General features: G+C 44.7%; 1 protein-coding gene across 8 annotated transcripts in view; it reads left to right on the forward strand.

Annotated features, from left to right (window-relative positions):
* Nucleotides 1-23,271, forward strand: part of Asap1 (ArfGAP with SH3 domain, ankyrin repeat and PH domain 1) — a 330,593-nt gene that overhangs the window by 101,065 nt on the left and 206,257 nt on the right. Inside the window, exon 4 of one of the 8 annotated variants that reach the window (XR_013423781.1) lies at nucleotides 17,889-18,161. The exons of 6 other annotated variants lie outside the window; for them this stretch is intronic. Coding sequence is in view for 1 of the 2 variants with exons in the window: in XM_078016713.1 (XP_077872839.1) it covers nucleotides 9,230-9,232 (3 nt within the window). In the remaining variant the exon portion in view is untranslated. One more of the 8 variants, XM_078016713.1, reaches the window with a different exon arrangement.

The following is a 23,271-nucleotide window of genomic DNA, read 5'->3' on the forward strand; positions in this document are numbered from 1 at the left end:
TTCCCCATTTTCTTCCAGATCACCTGGTCATTATCTCCTGCCCCACCCAATCTACTTTCTACCTCTGTGGATTTTTACATTCTGGACATTTAAAAACAAACATTTTTTAATGGTTGCCCAGTGTTCCCATATGTGGATGTACCTGAATTAGCAGCTATTCCACTATTGTTGGATTCTAAGTCATCCTCATTATTGTAGGTAATATTCACATTGGGCCTCTTTAGCTCTTTTACTACCTTCACAGAGGAGTCATAGAATTGGTTAAGAAGTAACATGACATCTTAACTGTGGTCCTGTACACTTGTGCTTTGCGATGCTCCTGGAGCCACGGAAGAAAACTAAGCCAAAGGCTCACGCACACCTTGTTGAGATCCAGCTGCAGCTATGCAGGGAGCGGAAGCGGCTTTCCTGACAACCTGGCAGCAGTTGGATGACAGGTGATTTACCTGAGCAAAGCTGTTGGAAGACAGACCAAACATGGGGCCATAGGTATCACCATATCTTCAGACAGTGCCAGTGTTAAACCTAAAGACAAATCCTGGTGGACCCAGGGTCCAGGAAGAATGACTCTCTCTGTACAGGAGGGTGAAACACCCACCAGCAACATACCTTTGCTGTAAGCATCTTATCATTCAGCCCACTCTGTGAAAGCTCCATTATTACCTGGATGCTGCCTCCTGGGAGCATTCATTTCATTTTTAATCATCAAAATCTTACTGCTCAGATGCAGACTAGTGTGGGGAGGGGAAGAAATAGCTACAGCAAGTCTGGTGTGCTGGAGTCTCTAAAGGGCCTAAGTTAAGATGACTTGGAAAAAAGGGGAAGAAACAGACCACTCAGCATCTCTGGGTCTCTTCTGTGGGATCATTTTCAATTCTCAGGGCTGGGAAACATGCTGTGGAGACTTGCATTAAGTTTATATTTTGTTTTTAAATGTTGGAATTTATCCTAAGGGATTCTGTTTCTGCTCACTTGCTGTCTGGCTATCTTAATGCGTTCAAGTGTAGAGCATTTGCATTTGTTGTTCTTGGTGTTCACCCTTTGCTGGCCTCCAGATGGATGCATGTAACTCAGTTTTGACTTGAATCCAGTAAGCTGTTTAAGCATCTTCCAGGGGAGATGAAAATGAAACTTGTTACAACAGCTCAGTAATGTTGCGCTGACTACAGTTCAAATGCAGTCTGTTCCTCGTGGTATGTACCGAGATATGTATTTTATTGGGGATGGAAAATTGCTTAAGGGATGTCCGCTTCTTTATATTTGAATTGAGAATTCTAACACAGCATAGAATGTTTCGTAAAATAAGAGGAAGGCAGTAGAAAGGATAGGCCTTGCAGGAAGCTGAGTTTGCATGTTCTGCAAGTAGGCACACGAGTGCTGGAGTTAGGTCAGCGGGCCTGTAAAGGCAAACTTCTTTTCTTTCCCACGTTAGCTTGCTGGGGCCTTTCTCATTCCTCAGTACCTGATAATGAAGGAGGATCAACAGTGAGATGCTTCTTCCTGGTCACATGTCACCTCCTCCCTAAAGCCTTCCTTGATTTCCAGCCGTACTGCTTAGAAATCCAGAGGTGTGCTTAAAGATATGGCTGCGGAGTCAGAAAGACTTTGGATTCTAACCCAGCTCTGGCATGACAGGCTACTTAAATTGTTTCCCTATTTGTGAATTGGGATAGCAGTAATACTTTACCGAAAGTTTGTTGTGTAGATGGAAGGAGAAAATTCCATGTTATGTGCAAAACTCACAACAGTTTCTAGCCTTGTTAGCAAGCTCCGTAAAGGCTGTGGTTACTGTTGATAATTGTGTGGTTCAGGATCACTTAACCTCTTTGAGCCTCGGTTTTGTCATCTACAAATGAGGACAACATCATTTTCAATAGCAGTTTTACAGGGAATGGAGGAGAGACTGCTAGAAATGCATGGACCTGGCCCTGACTTCTGTTGGGTGCTTGAGCTGCCTGCCAGCCTGAGGCAGGTAATGTGCTACAGCACTTCCCATAACTGGTTGTTAATGTATCCATCTCCCTCGGGAAACTGTCTAGAAGAGGCAGTGCTTTCTTCTTTGAATACCCCCAATGCCTTGCTCAGCACAACAGCTGATGGACAAGTGGCCCTTCAGACAGGTGTATTTGAACTCACAGAGCTCATAGAGAATAGGTATCTCTTTACTTATAGGGTGAGCAGAATATGACAAGTGGATCTGATGTGTCTCTCTCGGCAAGGGTGCTGCGATGTGGTCACCCAGCTCACGGGAGGGAAGGAGAGTGCAGAATTGGTCTCTTCTCGCTGGGTGCTGTTTGAAGTTGGCCTCAGGACCAGCAGTCTGTATTACCCCGTTTAATGTTCAGGCATTCTGATTTCCCTTTGGAAACTTTGAAAGAAAGGAATTCTGATTTATCCAATTCTCCCAGTTGAAGAGAGATTACATTTAGTTCCAGAGAGAGGTAGACATAACCGGCCCTGGATTTTCAGGAAAGTAAGTAAGCTCACTAGTTGATTTCTGGTGCTGCCACCCCGCCCCCGGCCCCCCAACAGCTTGTTGGGAGCTCTGTTCCCTAAGTTACTGAGAATTTGAGGGGAGGGGCAAGACGCTCCATTTTTGGAAGGTGCTGCAGCAGGGTTGCTGCTGAGCAGCTGGGCTCTGACTGGTGGTCTCTGCTCCAAACCTGTGCTTTGCAGGTTCATTTGCCTTGCTTGGCTTTTGCAGAGCTCATGACTGCAAAGCAGATCTAACGGAAACCCTCCCCAGCTTCTTACACTAGATGCTCACATTCTGCTCCACTAGCTGAGGAAACCCGTGTATGCTCTTGTTTTTTAAAATGGGTGCTGTAAAAAAATGAGAGACGATATGAATCGTGTGGATGAAAGTTCATTACCAGAATGTTGAACATCTGAATAAAAGAGACGAAATTGAAGTGCTCTGACATTTCATACCCTTGTTCATGTATTCCTAGAACCAGAGAACTCAGATTTCAACTGCTCTCATGGATGATGCTTCCTTCCTAAGTTCATACAGAGTTAAATCAGAATGTAACTAACGCTTCTCCAGTGCCTCTGAGCCACCCAGTACAGGCACAGTCGGCTCCTGGGTATTTGATGAAGCTCCATCCACACACTTTCTCAAGTTGGTTCACCTTGAGAAAACTGGGCCTCAGTTTCCTTTTCTGTAGAAGAGAGGTGTTAGATCATCTTTAAAGCCTTTTAACAGTGGCTTTTTTTTTTATTACTTTTTTCAAGTGGAGCCAACTCTGCAGTTGGGATGAGATGCAACCCCTTGAATGCCTGCCTGCTTCCCAGAGAGCCTGAGGCCCTTTGGCCATTCACCCAGACCCGCTGTTTCCCTTCCTTGCTGCTGACCTTCTCTTCTCATTTCAGAAAAGTGAGCTTAAGTTTCTTGGAGCTCCATAAAGATTAGCAGCCAGCCGGCCTGAGGTGGAGCCTGGCTGAGTAATGATCCTTCTTGCAGGACCAAGGGAAGTTCTGCCCCGGCTGTCCAGATCTTCCTAATTAGAATCTGCAGGGCCATTACAGAAAGTCGGCTTCAGCCAATTTGATGATTTGATGAGTGACTCAGAGGGTTAGGCTAGTTGGCATCCAGCAGATCGGACAGGGTGGGAGGGGGAAGACCTGGTGTGTTTTGAGCCCCCAGAGGAAGTGGGGTGATAACCTGGGGAGCTGCATTGCAAGGAAGACATGGGTGTCTCCGGAGCAGACCGAAAGAGAGACGCTCTCCTACATCTGCTCTGTGTGCTGCTGGGTTTTGTCCAGAGGAGTGTTTTTGTGCCTGGTGCTCTCAGGTGGGGCATATAAAAGGGCCCCAGGGCCTCATAGGCAGGAGGGGAGCTGCCCCCTTTTGGAACATCTGCCGAGGACCCAGGGTGGCATTAGGCGCTGTACATACACATGGATGCCTGATGTTAATACAGTAGGATGAAAAGTTTCCTGGTGATATCTGCAAAGGGCCATGGGAAGGCAGAAGAGGCCGGGCAGCATTCTGCCTAGAGATGGGAGGTCAGGGAACAGATAGCAGAGGGAAGTAAGAGTCAACATGGCCTTTCAAATACCACAGGAGTCTCAGCTCTCTGCAAATGGCTCTGGAATGGTGTCTGCTTTCTTATCCAGCAGTACAGGGGCTAACAAGCAGGACTCTCTGTCTTGGGCTGACTTGCATTTGTCTGATAGAGCTGGGTCAGTTTAATGCTGCCTTTCCCCACTTTATTAGTGTTGGTTATCTGTTGCTTTTAGAAAAGTGGAAAGAGAAAGTATTATCCCTCTTGCTTCTTTTACACTGGTGTTTGAAACCACTAGCTTTTGCCCCCTCTCAATCTGCATCCCTGGATTAGCATCCAAAGGGTAATGTTCATGCTTGAGTTGAAAGGTGGAGCAGTCTGTGTGCTTAAGCATGGGTGCTTATCCTCCAGGCGCATGGCAGGGAGCCAGGAGAACGTCCTCTAGGTACTAAATGGACATCACAAGGAGTAGTTGCTTTTAGTATTTAGGAAATGCCAGTTCTCTTCCATCTTTGTGCTGTTGTCTTTAATGGTGGTGGATGTGTTTGTGTTTTCTTTATTTTAACAATTCAGGTCCTAGTCTTCCTCATCCAGTTTGATTTCCCTAGTGTCTACTGTAAAGCAGCCTGGGTAGAACTGGTCCTGTAGCAAAGCATCAGCCAAGGTTTGCCTTGTTTTTGAAGCTTCTCAGTCTTCCTTGCTTGAAAATCATCCCCCTGCCCAGCACAGGACTGTAGAGCTCTCTTTGGGGATTATCACATTCTGTCCTTTATTACTTATTGATATGCAGATCCTGTTTCCTTCCAGAAGTAAACTCACTTAGGTGAGGACTTTGAGTTCTATACATTCTTCAGGATCCTCAGCATGAGGGTTTGCCATAATAGGGACTAAAATAATTATTTGCTGAATTGGACTGAATCCATATAGCTGAGTCCTCATTAACTATGAAAGGAATTATTTTCTAGAAGGTCCATAATATTTACTTTTGCTGTCTGATTTCTTGCCACTAGTTCTGTATTTAGAAAGCTATTTAAGATGGGTGTTTCATCAGCATCCTGGAGGGTAAGGCAGCTCAACGATTAGTAGATAAAGGTAAAGTACACCTGGAATATGAATGTCATCGTTGTAGGAGGGAACAGGGACTCAAGGCATCTGAAAACTGCAGTGACTCCATAATTTATTTGCATCTAAGACAATGAAGGAATCGTGGTTAGTTACAGCACTTTTGTTTTTTACCACATATGGCATAAAATCACATGCACATAGAAATTTCCAGTGCTAACCTGGGTATGTATTGCCATCTCTGAGGTCCTACCTATGTACTTGGTGACTGTGCATACCTACCTAGTCGTCTTTTCTTGTTTTACTATTTTTCTTCTGCTTTTGTGCATCTTACTTGCTGCTTTTCTTATATTCTGCCCACCTCACTTTTCTCAGCAAGATAGTCTAGCGATTAAGAATCGTGTCAGCAGCAGCATTCTCCATGTAATATTTATGATTTGCTCTACCAGCTCAAGGCTCTCTGATGTTTATTTTCAAAGCACATTTAATTTGATAAAGAAAACAGGTCAGTTAGATTCAGATTTAGCTTCTATCTTTTGACCATCTGTTATGAGGCAGGCAGAGTGCTGGAAACTTGCACATACATTGTTTCGTTTTATCCTAGAAATGTTGTGATTATTGAGAGCTTTGTATCTCATGCCAGGGAATGAGTTCTTTGGGGTTTATATGATGATGCACAAGATAATGGATGCTACAGGTCAAACATGGTACATCTTCCTAGCACATCAGTTAATCAGATTTGGGTTGGAGGATGTAGATTAATTTAGGAATTTAAATAACTAGTAATCATTTTTATTTTAAACAGTCTTGAGAATATTGAAGAGAAAACAATATATGGACCAATGTTGGTAATAAAACAGACTTAATTAGAACTAAGTCCTTAGAGCGAGTACATTAGGTAAGGTGCACCCTGTGACTTTTGAGGGGGACTTTGTGTAGGAACTCGAGGGAGACCCTGACCTAGTGAGTCCATCTCTTCTTTCTATAAATGTAGAAATGAGGTCCTGAAGTTCACATGCCTGTTGACTAAGATAGGACTTGAATGTCACTAACTGTCCTCTTGACCCTGCCATATTGTCTGCTTCTCCTTGCCCTTCAGGAACTTTGGTGCTAGCCCAGGTGCCTCTGTGTAAGCTCAGGTAGAAACATGGAGCCAAACACGAACATAAATTATCCTCACAGAGGTAGTGGCTGTGGAGGGGGTTGTGTATGCCAGGCCTGCCTCTCTGCAGGCACGTCTCTGCAACCAGTGGGCTCATGTACCCCTACCCTCCAGGTTTGCAGGAAACGAACTGCTCTTAGGAAGATGGAATTAGCTGCTCTTCTAGGACAAGATGGATGAACAAGCCAGTGATTCCATTTTTGATGTCTTAGCATTACAGGATTTCAAAATGGAAAGGGTCTCTGGTCTTCTGGGCCAACACCCTTACTTTACATGTTTATGGAATGGGATACAAAGGTTTTCTCACATTTCCAATTTTCTCTGTTTGAGATTAGACAGAAGGCTGGGTTGTTTTTTGCTTATTTTATTGTTCTGAATACCTTTAACTTGCTGGAGATGTGGCTCAAGTGGTAGCGGCTCGCCTGGCATGCGTGCGGCCTGTGTTCAATCCTCGGCACCACATACAAAGATGTTGAATACCTTTAACTGAGGACTGGGCATATCACGCTCCCTGGCAAAGTGAACTAGGCCAGTGGTGTTGATGTCTGCTGACCTTATCTGTGGTTTGGGGTAGATAGTTTTACTCTTTTGTATGGACAAATTCTCCTTTCAGAACAGTCTACTAGAAATTGCGAGAAGCTATGTGAATTTTCTCCTCTGTTGTATTATGGGACACTAGAAAGGAAAGTTACTTTTCCTGGTGTTGAGGAAGCCAGGTCTAGGTTGCTTCATACATCCCTCGTCTTATCAGTGCTTAAATCTGGTGTCAGGTCTTATCTCCTTCCCCCCCCCCCCCGCCCCCAGTCTCAGATTCACTATGTTGCCCCCAAGTTGGTCTCAAACTTCTGGGCTCAAAGAACCCCCCTGCCGCAGCTTCCCAAATTATTGGGTATACAAGTGCCTTCCCGCGTGCTTGGCTCCCTTTGTTTCTTAAGATCACAAATCCTAGAGGCATGTGACATACACTTGTTAATATTCCACTTTGGTGATGAAACCAAATTGTAAAACATGATAAATTTGATTTTGACTTAAAATATCGTGAATGTTTGTGATTACGAAAGTAATATGTCTCATGAAAATAAAAAACAAAATTGAATAACCATTTTGAGAATTTTAATAGCATTAACTAGACAGGAGTATATTAAAATATACTTCTGAGATTTTTTAATAACAGTTGAGATTTTATATAGCATATGGAAATAATTGTTGGATGAAATATTATCCAAAACCGTACCTCATGTAAAGCTGTATGTTCTGCCTTATTCACTTATAATATGGTTGTTCCTAATGTTAAAAATTTTTGCTGCCCATTTTCATATCTGTGTAGTATTCTGTTGCTTATCGGTATTCCTGTTATTATGTAGCCTTCTCTCTTCCTTCACTATCATGGTACACGTATTTCTATTCACCTTTCCTAGGACGGGATTTTGGAAGTGGAGTTGGTGGGTCTGAAGCCTTCACACATGCCAGTGCTTCCCTGAAACATCACATCAGTTCCTGCTCCCCTAGTGGGTATGGGTGGCTCACCTCCGCAGGCGTTTATAGACTGTTCAGCTCTGGGCCGCTCAGCATGCCCTGCACGGAGGACAGCCCGCACCTTGTTGAGGGCCTAGGTTGAGACCTCCCCACCTTTTGAACTGGCTTCTGTTTCCCATATGCCCATTTGCTCTTCATTCACTCATGCCACAATCTCTCAGGAAGTGCCAGGGATTTTTCTTGATATGCTTTTTCTGCTTCTTTGTTGTTTCTTCAAAGGATAGAAATGGCTGTCTTAAAATTAGTGGCAGCTGGAGGCTGCTTCTGGCCCCAGGATCCAGTGCAACTGTCACTTAAAGGAGGTGCCATTCTATTTCTGGCCACACAAAGCTTCCCCGCCATCTCCTGAGAGTCCTCAGCCAGTGCTCAGCTCCTTGCTGTCTCCTCTCCAGGTTACCACAGTCGTTGCTATAGAGGAAGTGACAATTGTAAAACACTCCATAAGACTGACAGTGGTGCTCACGTAGGAGTGACAGAAGTTCTAGTGAGCCTTGTTCATTTCTTCTTCTTACGATTTCCATTCAAATAAAGCAGAAGGCCTAGCTGTTAATCCTGCACCGAGGCTCTAGGGTTGACTGCTCTCTTCCCTTCCTGCGTCTCTGGAGGCGAGACCAGGGAGCCCTGTGGGCCCCACTGCTGTGTCCTGCTGGTCTTTCTTCCTGACCGTCCCCTTTGGCATTTCCACTGATGGTGTCTTATTTCTAAATCGGGGAGCAGAGGCCTCTTCACATAATCTGGTCCTTACTTGAAGTCATGTGAGTAGAGTGCTGAGCCCAGCTGACACAGGTCGGCTTTAGGGCCTTGAGGAAGGAACCCTTTCTGTGTGAAGGAGGTGACAGGGCTCGCTGCCTGGCTGGCAGGGTTGGCCAGGATGCGGTGTTGGTGGTGTGCAGAGCTGGCACACCTCGACCGTGCTCGTTCTCATTCTCCGCGTTGCACTTGGCTAGGTCATGGCACCTGCAATGCACACTGCTCCGAGGACCAGAGGGGCTGCCCAGGGCTGTGCAGAAACATGCCTGGCGAGCAGCAGCCGCTCCTGCACCCCCGCCCCAAGCCCCACGGCAGGGCAAGAGCTGCTCCTCAGAAAAACACCATCTGGTCCACGGATTCCCAAACACTATTAAGTGCTTTCCTTTTTGTCTTGTCATAGAAACTCTGTCAGTGGGTGGTTTCTGTATACCCATTTGTAAAGAGTTTCCTGTTCCTTATTTTAGCCATTTCTGAAAAGTGTCTAATGGTGCAGCAACCATTTCTTCACCTCCCCTTCCTCAGCTTCCCCTCTGTGCCCCCCTCCACCTGTGTCACGGGGTCTTTCCTGCCTTAGTACCTGGTCCTTGTTTGCTCTGAAGCCACCTGTAACCTGGGTTAGCAGTTGCCAGTGCTGAGATGTCTGAAGGACAGCAGGGAGGTCTTGGGAGCAGGTGTGGGGCCTCCTGGACAGCTCCCTTATTTATCCACACAGTGACCATCCAGTGAACATCTGTTATGGCCCAGGCATCCTTAGCACCCGTGACACAGACGGGGTGGCAGCAGAGTCTCAGGCCTCCAAAGCTCACAAGCTGTAAGTACAGTGGGCTGTGGGAGGTATCAGCTGAGCACCTGTTCAGGGTCCAGTGCATGGTGCATCCCGGTGGCCTTGGCCTTTCCACGTGGGGAGGAAGTTGTGAAAAACCTTCACAGGGGACATGGGCTCATTCTCATTCACAGGGTAGGTCCAGCCACTTCTTTGAAGGACCCCAGGGTGGAATCACAGACACTCAACAGAAGTTCAGTAGGTCAGTTCAGCCCTTTCCTCCGGTGTCTGCAAACCCTGATGGGGTATTGTGGTGTTTTGGTTTATCATCGACATTTTTTTCCCCTTCTGCAAGGGCCATTCTTTTTTCTTTTTCTTTCTTTCTTCTTTTTTTTTTAAAACATGGTGTCATTTTAAAAATACCTTGATTTTATTTATTTATTCATTTTTATGTTGTGCTTGGGATCGAACCCAGAGCCTCATGAGCTAGGCGAGTACTCTGTCACTGAGCCATGGAAATCTTCTGGTGGGGGCCCTGGCCCAGCCCAAGGGCATTCTTTCTTGCCAGATTTTGGCTGAGAAAGGGGAATACCATGACCATTTTAGCTGTATGACTTTATCTGTGATGTTTTGGGTAATGTAAGTGAAGAGTAAATGAACCCTCACTCACTCAAGTACCTTTTTCTTTTTAATTATATGAGAAGAAATTAACTGCTTCTGCATGTTTTTTGAGTTTTTTTTTTCTTCAGCATATGTGTGGTACTTTCCTAAAATTTTACATTATAGACTTTATAGAGAAGTGAAAGAAGATGTGAAGATCAGGAAACAAAAGCAAAATAGGAGTCCATCTGAAGGTATATAGTGTATCACATGATAGGGCCTGGAGCATTCAGTAGGACATCCTACACTGAGGTCAGGAAACACTGGCCTTTCAATCTCTTTAGACCCTTCTTAATTGTGCTAGAGACCTTGTTCATCACTCCATTGTAAGTGGTATAAACTAGGATCAGGTTGAGTTGCACATTACAGGGGGTAAGAACTCCAAATAAACAGGCCTAAGTGTGATCGTTCATTTTTCTGTCACCTAAAAGGGTTCCAGAGGCCTGGAATACCAGGTCTGTGTTGCCATTTGGGATTCAGGCCACCTCTTTTCCTGTCCCTCCTTCCTCAGCACATGGCATTTATCCTCAGGGGCACTCCTTAGCTTAAGATTGCTGCCAAGGTTCCAGCTATCGTTTTGGAAATGCAGATTCTGAAGAGGAAAGGCAAAATCAGTCCATCCCAACTGAGCCACTTCTTTCTGAGAACCCACATAGTGCTAGAACTTTTTGATCATGTCTGACAGCAAGAAAGGCTGGGAAATATTCCCAGAGGTGAAATGTCTTGCTATAAACCAGGATTCTGATGTTAAGGAGAAGGGGAGAGTGGATGTTGGGGCCAGCAGTACTTGGAGGGGAAAGAGAAAGCTCGGTGCAGCCCGGAGGCGGAAGTCAGGACCGAATGTCACTGAAAAAGATTCCAAAATTGCTTGGAGTGATGTTGGAGTGGAGAGAGTTGGGGTTAGATGAAAAGGTCATTGGGATATTAGTGTTCCTGAGCTCCACGGAGAGGGAGAGTTGGCATGAACCATCTCAGAGGAGACCGGTGTGATGACGGATGGTACGTTGGTGGTCCCTGGTGGGTCTGTGGATGGAAACGGACTGGTGAAAGGGCTGGCATTCTTTGAGAACAGGTCTTGAGGAAGGGGAATGATCCCTTTTAAGTGGAAAAGGCAGAACTATCTTTTCTGTCTTAGCCACAGAGTAGCTGCTGAGTTAGTTGGTCCTTCATGGAGCTGCAGGGTTGGCTACAGCGAGTGGAAGATGAGGCGTTAAACCAGTGGGAGGAAGGAGGCCTGTAGCTGAGAGTAGCAAGAAACAAAGAGGCCCGAGCTTGAGAGTCAGGGAGAGTGGCAGTGAGGGACGGGCGGGAGGTGAGTGAGCCGGTTTGGGTGCTCAGTGCTGCGGGATTTGCTTTTTCCCATTGTTCACTGTGCCGTACACTGAAGGAAAGCTTCCTGTCAGGTAGGCCACGTGTGGGCCTGGAAGAGTGTCTCGGTATACTGACCTTGGCTGGTGGGGGCCCTGGCTAATGGGTGTGTTTTGGTACAGACACCCCAAGGGGACCCACAGCTGGGGAACAGAGTCACCTGTGTATTGGCACTGTCTGATCTAGAGTGACCTCTGGAGAAGGGGAGAAGCAGAGGCCCTGGCCTGTGCCCTGCTTGGCTTGTAGGTTCTCCCTTATGTGATGCAACTGTCCTTGGGATGAATGTTCTTTGGAGGTAGTCCTGGTTCTGAGACATGCCCCTTGCCTTAGACCCCAGTTCTGGCTCTTTCCTCCTGGGACCCAGTTTCATTTTTCTGTTCCTTGATCTCAGCTCTGATCCCTGACTGTGCGCAATCATTATTTCATCTGATCTCTCTTGGTTACATACAGAGGGATTAACCATTCTGGGGAGTATTCACAGAATGTTCTTTACTTCGTTTCTTCTCTATTTTGTAAATTCTAGAATGATCTTCCCATGTGACCAGCCTTGTTTGGGGCTGCTCGATGCTTTTCTTCCTTAAAACTTACACCTCCCCAGCTATATCAGCATTCCCTCCATTTGCATAGGGTTTTATTATTTAGAGGATTCTGCACACATTTTCTCTGTTGGTCCTCATGATGAAACAAGGATGCAGATGTGACTTATCACTTATTTACAAATTGGGAACCTAGACTTAGGCCACTCAGCCAACTGTGAAGACCTGGGGTTAAGTTTACAAGTTCACAACAAGCAAACAAATGTTCAATCTTGGCCTTTAACAAGACCTAGTTCAAGATGTTAATCTGTTGTGGCTGAAACCCTTGTCTGCATATCCTGACCACATCTGAACCAGTCTTCGCTTGTTTAATACTTGGTATCCTCTGTGACACAGCTCTCTCCGTGAGCATCAGTCACAGTGTTCCTTAGCGATTCCATCCTGGCCAGATCCATCAGGTTCACGCGTGTCCTGCCTCACAGGTGCCACTGGGAGTGCAGTGTGCCTAGTGCAGAAGCTTGCCCAGGCCTTGATGCCAGGCAGGCCTCGTGTCTGGTTCTCAGTGTGGGTGTCAGCTCTGTTGACCTTGAGCATCACTGCATGTTGTGGAACCTCTGCCTCCCCTGGTATAACTGGGAATAAAATGAAGTTTGGGGACCATTTGTTACTTCTACAAACTTCAGTTCTCTCTCCTCTATAAAATGGGCACAGTGATACCCATGTGGCAGTGTTGTAAAAGGTAGTGCATAAACTCGGGTGCAGTAAGCTCAGCACCATGTCTGGCTATACAGCTGGTGCTTAACCGGCCTTCTGCCCTTCTCTTTCTCCTCTTTTTAAGCTGTTTTGTGACCCTTATAAAAAGTGATGTGGAGGTTAAAAAAATGAAGTCAAAGATATTGTAGCCTGAAAGTTTTTGCCCACCAAGTAGAATTTGTGTGTGGGAAGTGAGGAGACAGAGTAAGAGCCAGAGCCTTACAGATGGCTGTTTTCTGAAAGATGCTCTCTAACCAAATTGAGTGTGACTCACTCTAACCTCTATTGATAATTAGCATTTACATGCAGTTCTTCCATTTTCAAATTGACTTCCTGTGACACTGAAGGAGTGGTGGTTGAGCTGCCTGCCCACCTAGGGGTGGACTGTAGGAGTGGGGGTGGGGAGAAGCCAGTGATCTCCAGGCCATCAGAGAAGCTGAGAGGTGGCATTCCCAGGCCCAGTCACAGGGGAGGATTCCTACCTTTTTCCCTCTGCAAAGACTGCTGCAGTGGTCAGAGCTCATGTGTGAAAGGCCTTGAGATGTTTACACAGAAAGTATATGGTGTCTAAGATAAAAATTCATATGCCTTAAATATTCTGGGACTGATAGATTTAACAGTGAAGTTTAATATTTTTTTTTAACCTTTAGTCAAACCTCTGGTTTTCTGTGAGGATGTTGATTACGAGCTCTGTCACCAAAAGGAACTTCCCGTTTTCAAATTGCACCTCCTTCATTTAGCAATATAACCGTAACTTGAGAATACCACAAGGCTAGTCTGTTAATGTACAGATGACCCTGTAGTAAATTTGCATGAAGGTGTTAGTTTAAAACAGTTTTCTTAGTTTTCTAAGGGATCTCCATACTGCTTTCCAGATTGGTTAACACTGATTTGCAGTCCCACCAGCAATGTATGAGTGTGCTTCTACCCCCCCTCCCCACATCCTCACTGGTTGGTCTGTACCCAAAGGGCTTAAAATCAGCATACATAGTAACACAGACACATCAATGTTTACAACAGCTTAGTTCATAGTAGCTAAACTGTGGAAGCAAACTAGATGCCCTTTAGTAGATGAATGGATAAAGAAACTGGTAAATATACACAGTGGAATATCACTCAGCATTAATAAATAAAATTATGGCATTTGCAGGTAAATGGATGGAGTTGGAGAATATCATGCTAAGTAAGCCAATCCCGAAAAACCAAAAGCTGAATGTTCTCTCTGATAAGTGGATGCTGATCCATAATGGGGGTGGGGCATGGGAAGAATGGAGGAACTTTGATGGAACAAAGGGGAGGGAGCAGTGGGGAGGAGGCATGGCGGCAGGAAAAATGGTGGGATGAGATGGACATCATTGCCCTAGGTACATGTATGACTGCACATATGGTGCAACGCTATATTGAGTACAACTAGAAATGAAAAGTTGTGCTATAATTGTGTACAATGAATCAAAATGCATTCTGCTGTCATATATACCTAATTAAAATAAATAAATAAAATAAATTAATTTTCAAAAAGTTTTCTTTGACCCATTATTGCAAAGCAGAATAGCAATTTCCTTTCTAAGGCAGGAGGTTGGGAAGGAGGGCTAATTTTATATGTGATCTCACTGAGAGTGGGGGCTGCAAGGCTGAGGGAAGGAGGTGATCAGGTGGCCCTTGTGAAAGTTTCATTATAAGGTTATCTTGGTGAAGGCCGAGGATAAATTTTATTTTGGGGACCCACCAGAATTACTTAAATTATCTGCTCTTCCACCCCCAGTCCTTCAGTGTAGTCTCTGCTCCGGGTTCTTCCATGAAAACCCATTAACACTCTTCAGGGAGGAGGATTAAAACCCCACCAGTTCTCACTTGCTCATAGCAGGTATGTGCTTGCTTCTCTGTCCTCTTGCCTTTGTTTGTAAGTCACTTCATAATTTAATGAGCTGTCACTTAGCTGGGATTGGCTCAACTGTAGGTGAGTGAACATCTGGTGGCATTCCCTGATCTCATTTGGTTGAGAATCAGAGGCAAACTCAAATCCAGAACTCCAGGCTATGATTGATGGCAAACAAGCCATTCTTTTCAGGGGGGAAAGTATCTGTGGTGGGCCTTGTTTTCAAAGTGGTGGAGCATAGGCTTTGGGATCTGAATTCAGATCCCCACATTGGGACATAAGAGTTGCTACTATGAATAATTTCCCTTGCTACAAATTGAAGTAAGAGTAGTGGTCACCTGTACTGGTTGGTTCAAAGAGATGATGTATATGAAGTGTCCAGGGTAGAGTTTGTCACCTGAGCAGTACTGGGCCCTTCCTTCCTGCCTGCCCCAGTTCCCTGTTTTGTGAAATTGAGTAGTTTTCTTCTAGCTCTATCCAATTGTAATTCAAATCTCCACTTTTCTCAAATGGATAAGCCAGTGGTTCTTAATCACCTGGAGGGCTTGTTAAGACACCCTGCAGGGGCCTGTCCTCAGACTGTCCCAGACTGAGCAGTTCAGGAGAGCTTATCCCAGCTGTGAGGCAGTCTCTCAGGAAGGCTTAGGGGTTCATGTAGGAGGATTGGCACTTAAGTCTAGAAACAGCGAACAGCTGAATGTTTTTAAAAGACGTGATTCTGTGGAGAGGTCACATTTATCTCATCTTTAGATGTGTTTAAGGGTTTGCTTGCCTGTGGCTGTTGCTGATGCCCTGTGAGGTTCTCTATTTTCTTCCTTTTGTGATTTTGGCAGAGCTTATACACCTGTACCTGTATCTATGGTTTTTTAAGTTTTTTTTTTAGTTGTAAATGGATCTTTTATTTATGTATTTATATGCGATGCGGAGGATCAAACCTAGGACCTCACACATGCCAGGCAAGTGTTCTACCACTGAGTCACATCTCCAGCCCCTCTGATTTTTTTAAGTTGCCCCCCCCCTTTTGCAATACGAAACCAAAAAGTTGTGTTTTTTCTTTTTGTTAACCACGGAAATTGTCAGACTATAGAGATGGCACAGGCATGATGAACGCCCTTGAATTCAGCGCCAGGTTCAACAATGATGGCCTTATTGACCTCATTCCATGGATGACCTGCTCATTTCCCAATTGTTCCCAGTGGGCCATTCTGAAGCAAGTCCCAGGCACATCAGTTTACTGGCAGCAGTTCAGTATACTGCTTTAAAAGATGAAGATTCTTAAACATAACCACAGTGCCATGTCGTACTTAAAAATGAACAGTAGGGCTGGGGATGTGGCTCAAGCGGTATCGCACTTGCCTGGCATGCATGCGGCTCGGGTTCGATCCTCAGCACCACATACAAACAAAGATATTGTGTCCGCCAAAAACTAAAAAATAAATATTAAAAAAGAAAAATGAACAGTAATCCCTTAATACCATTAAATATTTCATCAGTGTTCGATTTCCCCAGTGGTCTCTTCAGTTGGTGCCAGAGCAGAAAGTACACAGTTGTTTTGGTTGATAAATCTCTGACGTTTCCCTTTCCTGCTTTTTTTCCAAAGAATTTATTTGTCAAAGCAACTGTGCATTTGTGGCATTTCCCCACTTTCTTTGCTGGCGTTTGGCTGACTGCATCACTGTGATGTGTGACCTGTTGTTCCTCCTCTTCCTGAAAACGGATAAAGGCCTCAGCAGATTCAAGCCTGACTTGTCTTTTCCCCCTATTTTGGAGGGTAGGTGGGGCTTCAGTGCTGCATAACTGATGGTGTTCACTGGCACTAAGAGGCATATGATGCCTGCTATGTTCGTTCTTATCCTCCTCCTCTCGTGTTCAGGTTGACAGTGGGTTAGGTGTTGTCAGCGTATTGTGTGTGTGTGTGTGTGTGTATGTGTGTTTGTGTATGTGTGTGTTACCTAATGAACCTTTTGATTTCACAACGTTGAGGGAGAACAAAATATAAGAGGGTGTCTGAGGTCTGTCTTCTGCTGATTTAACATCGGGTGAGTGCTTGCTGCTCGGGTGCACTGTGCTGATACCATGGCATTGGTTTATGGCCTGTGCTGGTATGTTTAATCCTTTTTTAAGGCTTTTTTCTTTTGATGCCTATGAATAATCCCTCTATGGTAGCTACCTTCTTTGAGTGGGTTGCAGTTTATTTCAGGCATATTGATCCAGGTGTGCAAACTATTGCCCTGGCATTGTCCAAAGTATTACCGTGGGGGAGGATGCAAGATGCAGCAGGGACCTACAGGTTAAGGGTCGATCTTTCTCACTTGTAGTCCAGACAATATTCGGTTGCATGGCTGCTTAAGATCACCCAGTATCTTCTTAAATACAGGTATAAACATGCCTATTTAGTCTGGGCCAAAAACTAAAGACTAAAGCTTATTTCCTTGTAGAATTTGAGTTGGTTACTGATGTACAGATGTCATGTTGTAGAAGAGACAGTGCCGTTACTTTCACGATATAGTAAAATATGTCAGTAAGAAATTTGACTGATCCATGGAGTCCAGTCACAGGGTCCTAAAAGGGGAGGTGACTTCCTCAGGGTCACAGGTTGGATTAATATATAGTGCTGGGCATTGGCAACCCTGTTTGAGCCTAGGTGTCTGTAGTTCTCCATGCCTGTTTGTTTCCAAGGGAAAAGCCATCTCTTCTCACGGGGACTGAATTCTTATTCAGAATTCCAGAGGTCCACAGACTGGTCTCCTTAAGCCATCTGAACTTGACCCAGGCGAAGTGAAGGGTGAGCCATTTGGCCAGTGCACCGCAGTGGTGTTGGCTTCTCAGAATTATTTAAAGATGAGATGACAACCATTTGTAGTCCCTGAAGGCATGGAAAAAGAGAAGTCGGAGTCCTTGTCCTTCAGCTCGGGATGGCTGGCAAGATCAGGTGCCTGGGTTTCCATGTCCTCTGCCCAGCTACAGCCTGGAAAAATCGGGGAAATAAGGTGGCAGAATGGAAAGAGCACTGAACAAGAGGCAGCCTCTTTGCTTGCATCTCGGCTTCGCTTCCAGGTCCACCTGGTTGGGCCTTGGTCTCTTCATATGTGAAGCTAGTGGATTGGACCAGTGATGATGTGGGTTCCTGTGTGGACCACCTGCAGAGTTCTGTGACCTCTTGCATGTGGTTTAACCTGTCTGAAACACTCTCATGTATCCTGTGAGGAAACTGAGCTATGATATCCAAGAACTGTATCCAAACAACAAGAAATAAGGTAAAAAGGCTAGGTCTTCGTAGATCTTTCTGTTCCTTTATTACTTCTCCTTTGGCCCTGGGCTTCCTTGTGACTAATAATCAATTTAGAGGTAAAAAATAAAACTGCAAAACTGGCTGTGAGCTAGAATATTTGTTTTTATTTTGATTTTGTTTTAGTCAGCGTGTGAGAAATTACGTTGCCAACCATGGGGAAGGGATGACGCCTTTGTTGGGGCTGGAGGAAGCCCAGTAAGTAGCACCACCGCTTTCTGCTTGCGTTCAGAACTAAGCTGTGAACTAAAAGGAATGAGGCCAAATGGACCAGCATCCTTACGGCTAAAGCTTATGTTGGATGCCTTGGCTTCTGGCTGTGGGCAAGGAGGCCGCATAATGCTGAGCTCCAGGACTGAGATGCACATCTGCTCGGCAGCGATGCAGAAATAGCAGAAGGTGAGCAGCTCACTCCCAGGAGGGGGGCCTGAGGACAAGACTGGGCTCTGTTCTTTCTGTGGCTTCTCCTCCCTTCTTCCCTGTCACCTTTCCTCCCTAGGCTGCGCGAGTATCAGAGAGCAGAGAGAGACGGGAGCGTCACTCCACTGAGCACCAAACTGGGAAGGAGCCAGAGTTAGGACGAGCTTTCCTCTTGGCATGGTTCCTGTGAACAGATGTGGCCAGCAGGGTCTGTGCTGGCAGTCTTCCTGGGTAGCCAGGGCAGAGGTCTAGGTCTCTTTTGTCTTCGCAAAGCCGTGTTTTCTTACCATGGTGATGTATGTTCCTAGGGAACCAGGTGTGAGTGGGGCTACCTCATTATAATGTCTGCCCTCTTTGGAGGAACTTCCTTCGCACCAGCTACTGTGCTAAAAGCATTTTGTACTTGCATATTCTCACTGAATTCTCAATCAGAAACAATAAAATAGATGCCACTCTAATTGCCAGTTTGTGAATAAGAAGGCTAGGCTTAGCTAGGTGAAGCAAATGTCCAGGGGTCACAGGTACTATAAATTTTTTAAATCACACCATCGTATTCCATTCTGACTCTGGGTTCCATGTATTTATTTTCCTGTTCCTTAAAACTGAGATCATGGCTCCAGGAAGAGAATTGGAGTATCATTCTGTTAAGGGAAAACTTCACCCCCCCCTTGGCTAGGTAAAGGCAGAATGAGAAGAGAGACTTCTAAAGATGAATAATATCGACTCCATCCGTGAGCATCTGGGGCTTTTTGGGTAAACCAGAGATTCAGACACTAATGTTCTCATTGATACTACTTGTATTTATCCACGGGTTGTTGGGTGCCAGGACCTATACATACTAGTCTTTGGCTTATTGGTGCAATGACATATCTTGAAGAGACTGATGAAAACTGAAGTCTGTCAAACAGAGCCCTGCTCTTCTGCCCAGTAGCCTTGTAACCATGTGTGCAAGGGTATCTAGGACTAAAACATTGTTTGGTGTGGTTAAGTAAGGCAAACTATATGTCTTAGGACTGGACACATCCCCAGTACAGAGGATATTCCATATCAAGGGGAGAGAGGGCCCTCTGGGAGTAGGCACAGGTTGAATGTTTGTTTTTAAACCAAAATTTCAAATGTGTTTTTCCCCTTCGTCCTTAGTGACATCTTCTACTTACGTGTGTTGGATGAAGTTGGCTTCTGGTTTGAGAAGTGTTCAAGCTCTTTACATGGGGCATCAGTGACCAAGGCCAGGGGCTCAGCTGCAGATGTCCTGCGGGAGTGGCAGCCAACCTCCACAGGCACATCACTTTTATCTTTATGGTGGGGGTGTTTAGTGAGAACATAGTAAAGTGAATAAGCAAGAATGTACTTGCACGTACATGTTCCAGACTGAATTTGGATCTCTCCATTTAGAAGGAGTACAGTGCAAATCCTTATGGCTCATATTTCAATTACCAGTGTTCTAAAAAAATTGTTGATTTTAGGCTAGGGCTGTTTTTTATTATGGAAAATACATTTTAGCAGTCTAGCTTGGCTTATGTTCCTTGGTCTAACACTTTTTCTTCGGTAGTAATAACCTGTAATAGACCGTTGCTTAGTATGCCTTTTAACAATAGCGGTTTAGCAAGTAGAAAATGCATATGCCTTGAGGAAAGGCTACAAGGAGACAGAAGGCAATGTCAGTGGAGATTGACTTTGGGTGATAGGATCGGCCATTGTTGTTTTACATTTATGTTGCAGGACTTTCTAAAGAATTTCTGAGTGTGAGAAAAGCTTTTCCTAGTTTTACAAAATATGGCCACTGGAGGAAAAATTGAAAGTAGAGCAGAGTACAGGAAGATGATTTAGACCTGATGGGCGACTACACCAATCAGATCACCACAGTGGGTATTTGGTTGTTTTGCATGCGTGGCGCGTAGTCAGAGCAGGGAACACACTTCACTTCCCAGGCCTGCGGGTCAGGCCCTGGCACACATTCCCGGCAGTCCAAGCTAGCGGGTTCACAGAACGGCTGTCCTCACCAAGGAAAAGCTGTCCCTCCTGGTGATTCTGGCTCAGGTTGCCTCGCCCCAAAGCATGGTGTGTTCCCTAGGAAGGTGTTAACACACACATTGGCGTCCCGTGAAGCTCGTTTATAGGAAAGCTCAAAGGCTTAGGGAAATGGGATGGTTTCTGCAGCCAGACGATTAAGAAAATTTCAGTTGAGGGTGGGCAGAGTTTAAACCGACTGTTTTCTTTGACATGTCAAAGGTCCTGTTGTTGAGCCTGCCTGGTCAAAAAAGCTTTCAGACCTTTTTTCCTTCCAAAGAATTTATGATTAAGTGATGGAATCCATAAATAGTGTGACCCGTTTTTAACTAGATTGCTGGTGTGTTTTTCAGCAGGACTTTGTGGTTTGGCTAATGAAATCTTTGCAGAGATGATCCGCTCAGCCTTCTGTCTAGTTAATATTGCCACCACTGCTTTATGACTTAATTGCCTTTGTGGTTAATTTGCTCTGTGACACATTCATCACCACGAAGTTGACACTCTTCACCCCGTCTGTCCTGGTATTTACTGTATGACTCTTGGGGTCAAGGAGAGGTTGGTATGTGGTTTTATGTTATTAGAAATAAGTGGTATAGGCTAATCTGTCTTGTCTAATTAAAGCAGTGCCTTTAATTTTCATTAGTGCAGTAAAGCTACTTCCGCCTGATAAATTTCTGTTCCACAGTACTATCATCTGAGTGTATAGCAAGCTATTTCTGATTTTTAGAGAATTAGTTTATAAAGTTCTGTAAGTTCTTTCATATTTATTCCATCATTTAATTACCCTCAGCACCTCTCCCCCTCCACACACAAAACAATCCACTATGATAGACATGAACATCTCCACTTTGCAGATGTAGAATCTGACACAAAGAAATTGTAGGCTGGTGTGCCAAGTCAGTGTGCCTAGTACATTGTAGAACTGGACTTCCTGCCATGGGAACTGGACAGTTGGTTTATTGCAATTTAAAAAAGAACTTCTGTTTGGCCATTGTCTGTGATTGGGATTGGCCTTCCGTTAACTCCATAACAATGTCTGAAGGCTCTTGCTGAATACTGGATTTTTTAGAGATTTTCAACTGAACCTGGTAAGTTGTCCTGGGCACAGATTTCTTTGTTGTGGACAAGGCCATGGGTCCATGTGGCAGTGACCTTGTTCACTAGGGTTAAAGTCTAGTCTTAGAGGAAACAAAATCTGTTCCTGCTTCAATCCTTTAGGCACAATTTCTGTTTGCTTTGAGTTTTTCTCCATTTCCTTCCTCAGCCAGAATTGAGGCACCAGGAAATTCCGGATACATCTCAGTGTCAGAACTCCCTCCCTGACAGTGCCACTCCCACCTAGAGCCCCTTGGCGGGGCTTGCGTGGTAGAGCCCGGGCCATGGTACAACCCACAGGTTTGCTGGCAAAGCCCCTCCTCTCCCAGGGCCTCACTGCTTATCTTGCCTCGTCCCCAGCAGCACAGCGGCTGTGTTCTGTGCTTCCTCCGTGGTGTGTCTGTTGTGGTTAGTCAGGTGTCTGCTTGTTCATCCAGTGTCCAGGTCAGTCTAGTGGCCCAGCGCCTGAAGTCTTCTCTCCTCCTCTTCCACCATCTCAGTCAGTCAGGGCTGGGTTAGTACTTCTCTGTTATTTTATAAGAAGTCACACACCTCTTTCTTGATACTAATTCTGTTGAAATGATGTGCTTACCCCTCTCTCTGCCTACCATTCCACCCCCAACACCGAATTTCTCAGAAGTAGGAATTCTGGTGCAAAGCACACATTATGATTTTGAATATAGTATGGGCACTGCAAAGATTATCAAGTGGATAATCCCACTTTCCAGCAAACTGACTCCTTGATGCATAGTGGGGCTTCAGGGCATGTTAATGAAAGAACAGAGTACTGAAATCCCAGGGCCACCATGGTCACTTCTCACCTATGGGCTAGTCGCATGTGAGTACCTTTGGTTTCATTCCAGCCGGCTCCCTTTCCTTCCCCACCCCTGGTGGTTATAGGTGTGTCACCCTCACTCTGCACACCCACTGCTGGTTAGGTGATGTGGCCAGAGGATGAAACTGTTTCATATCTGCCAAAAGTATACGTGTCAGAAAACTCCATCTATTGCTGAGAAACTATACAGTGATTCTGGATTATCTGTGTTTGGAATTCCTTTCTTCCCTGATATTCATGTTAATAATCTTGACCACATGCTATTTTATCAAAATATCTTACACTTACCAATTTTTGCTTATAGTGCCGCAGTTATTTTCAAAAGAACATCTGTATTTTATTATAAAGGGAATTCTTTTTGGTACAGAAACATAGAATCAAAAATGTAAAACTTGATTCTAGTCTACTTGATTTATATTTTATTATAATAAATTTGGGTTTGTCTATGTTTAGATTTCTCATTTTGATCTTGGGTTGGATTTTTTTTTAGTTTGGAGTTGAGGATCTTAGTTTTATAATTCAACGGGAGAAAACACTTTTAAATTGGACAACTGTGACATCTTAAGGAAATTCTTCAAGTTTGGAGTGTAATTTTGAAGCTGCATGTATAATGCTTATTAGGATGAATAGTGAGGGCCATGGTGTGGTTCTGCAGTAGAGTGCTCATCTGCGTGAACGGGCCCTTGAATTTGTTCACCAGTATCCAATACACACCAATAAAGGTGGAGAGTTGTATGTATTTTAAATATTTCTGTAATAACTGAAAGAGCCTGTGATAGCATTATAAATTTTAGAATGAATTGCCAGCAGAAAATTTGAGTTATTGGTTTTAAAATGTGAATATTTCTTAAGTTAATTGTGTTTCAGGAAATGGAGACTACTTGTAAGGGAGGAAGCAGCTCCTGACGCTGTGCAGGAGTTGTTCTCTCAAGTGTATTTTAATACTAATGTGGTTTTTAATTTTTTAAATCCACTCAATGTATTACGAAGGGCAACAGCTTACTGCAGGAGAAAGGGTAGGAACTTTGGAGCCAGAGATATCTGTCGTAGAATTCCAGCACTACCACTTAACTCCTTGTGTCTTAGGGCTGATTTTGAGTTTCCTGAGGCTTTTGGTTTCTTTCTGGCAAATTGGAGCATGGGAATTGG

This window comes from Ictidomys tridecemlineatus, chromosome 7 (assembly GCF_052094955.1).
Source record: "Ictidomys tridecemlineatus isolate mIctTri1 chromosome 7, mIctTri1.hap1, whole genome shotgun sequence".
Taxonomy (NCBI): domain Eukaryota; kingdom Metazoa; phylum Chordata; class Mammalia; order Rodentia; family Sciuridae; genus Ictidomys; species Ictidomys tridecemlineatus.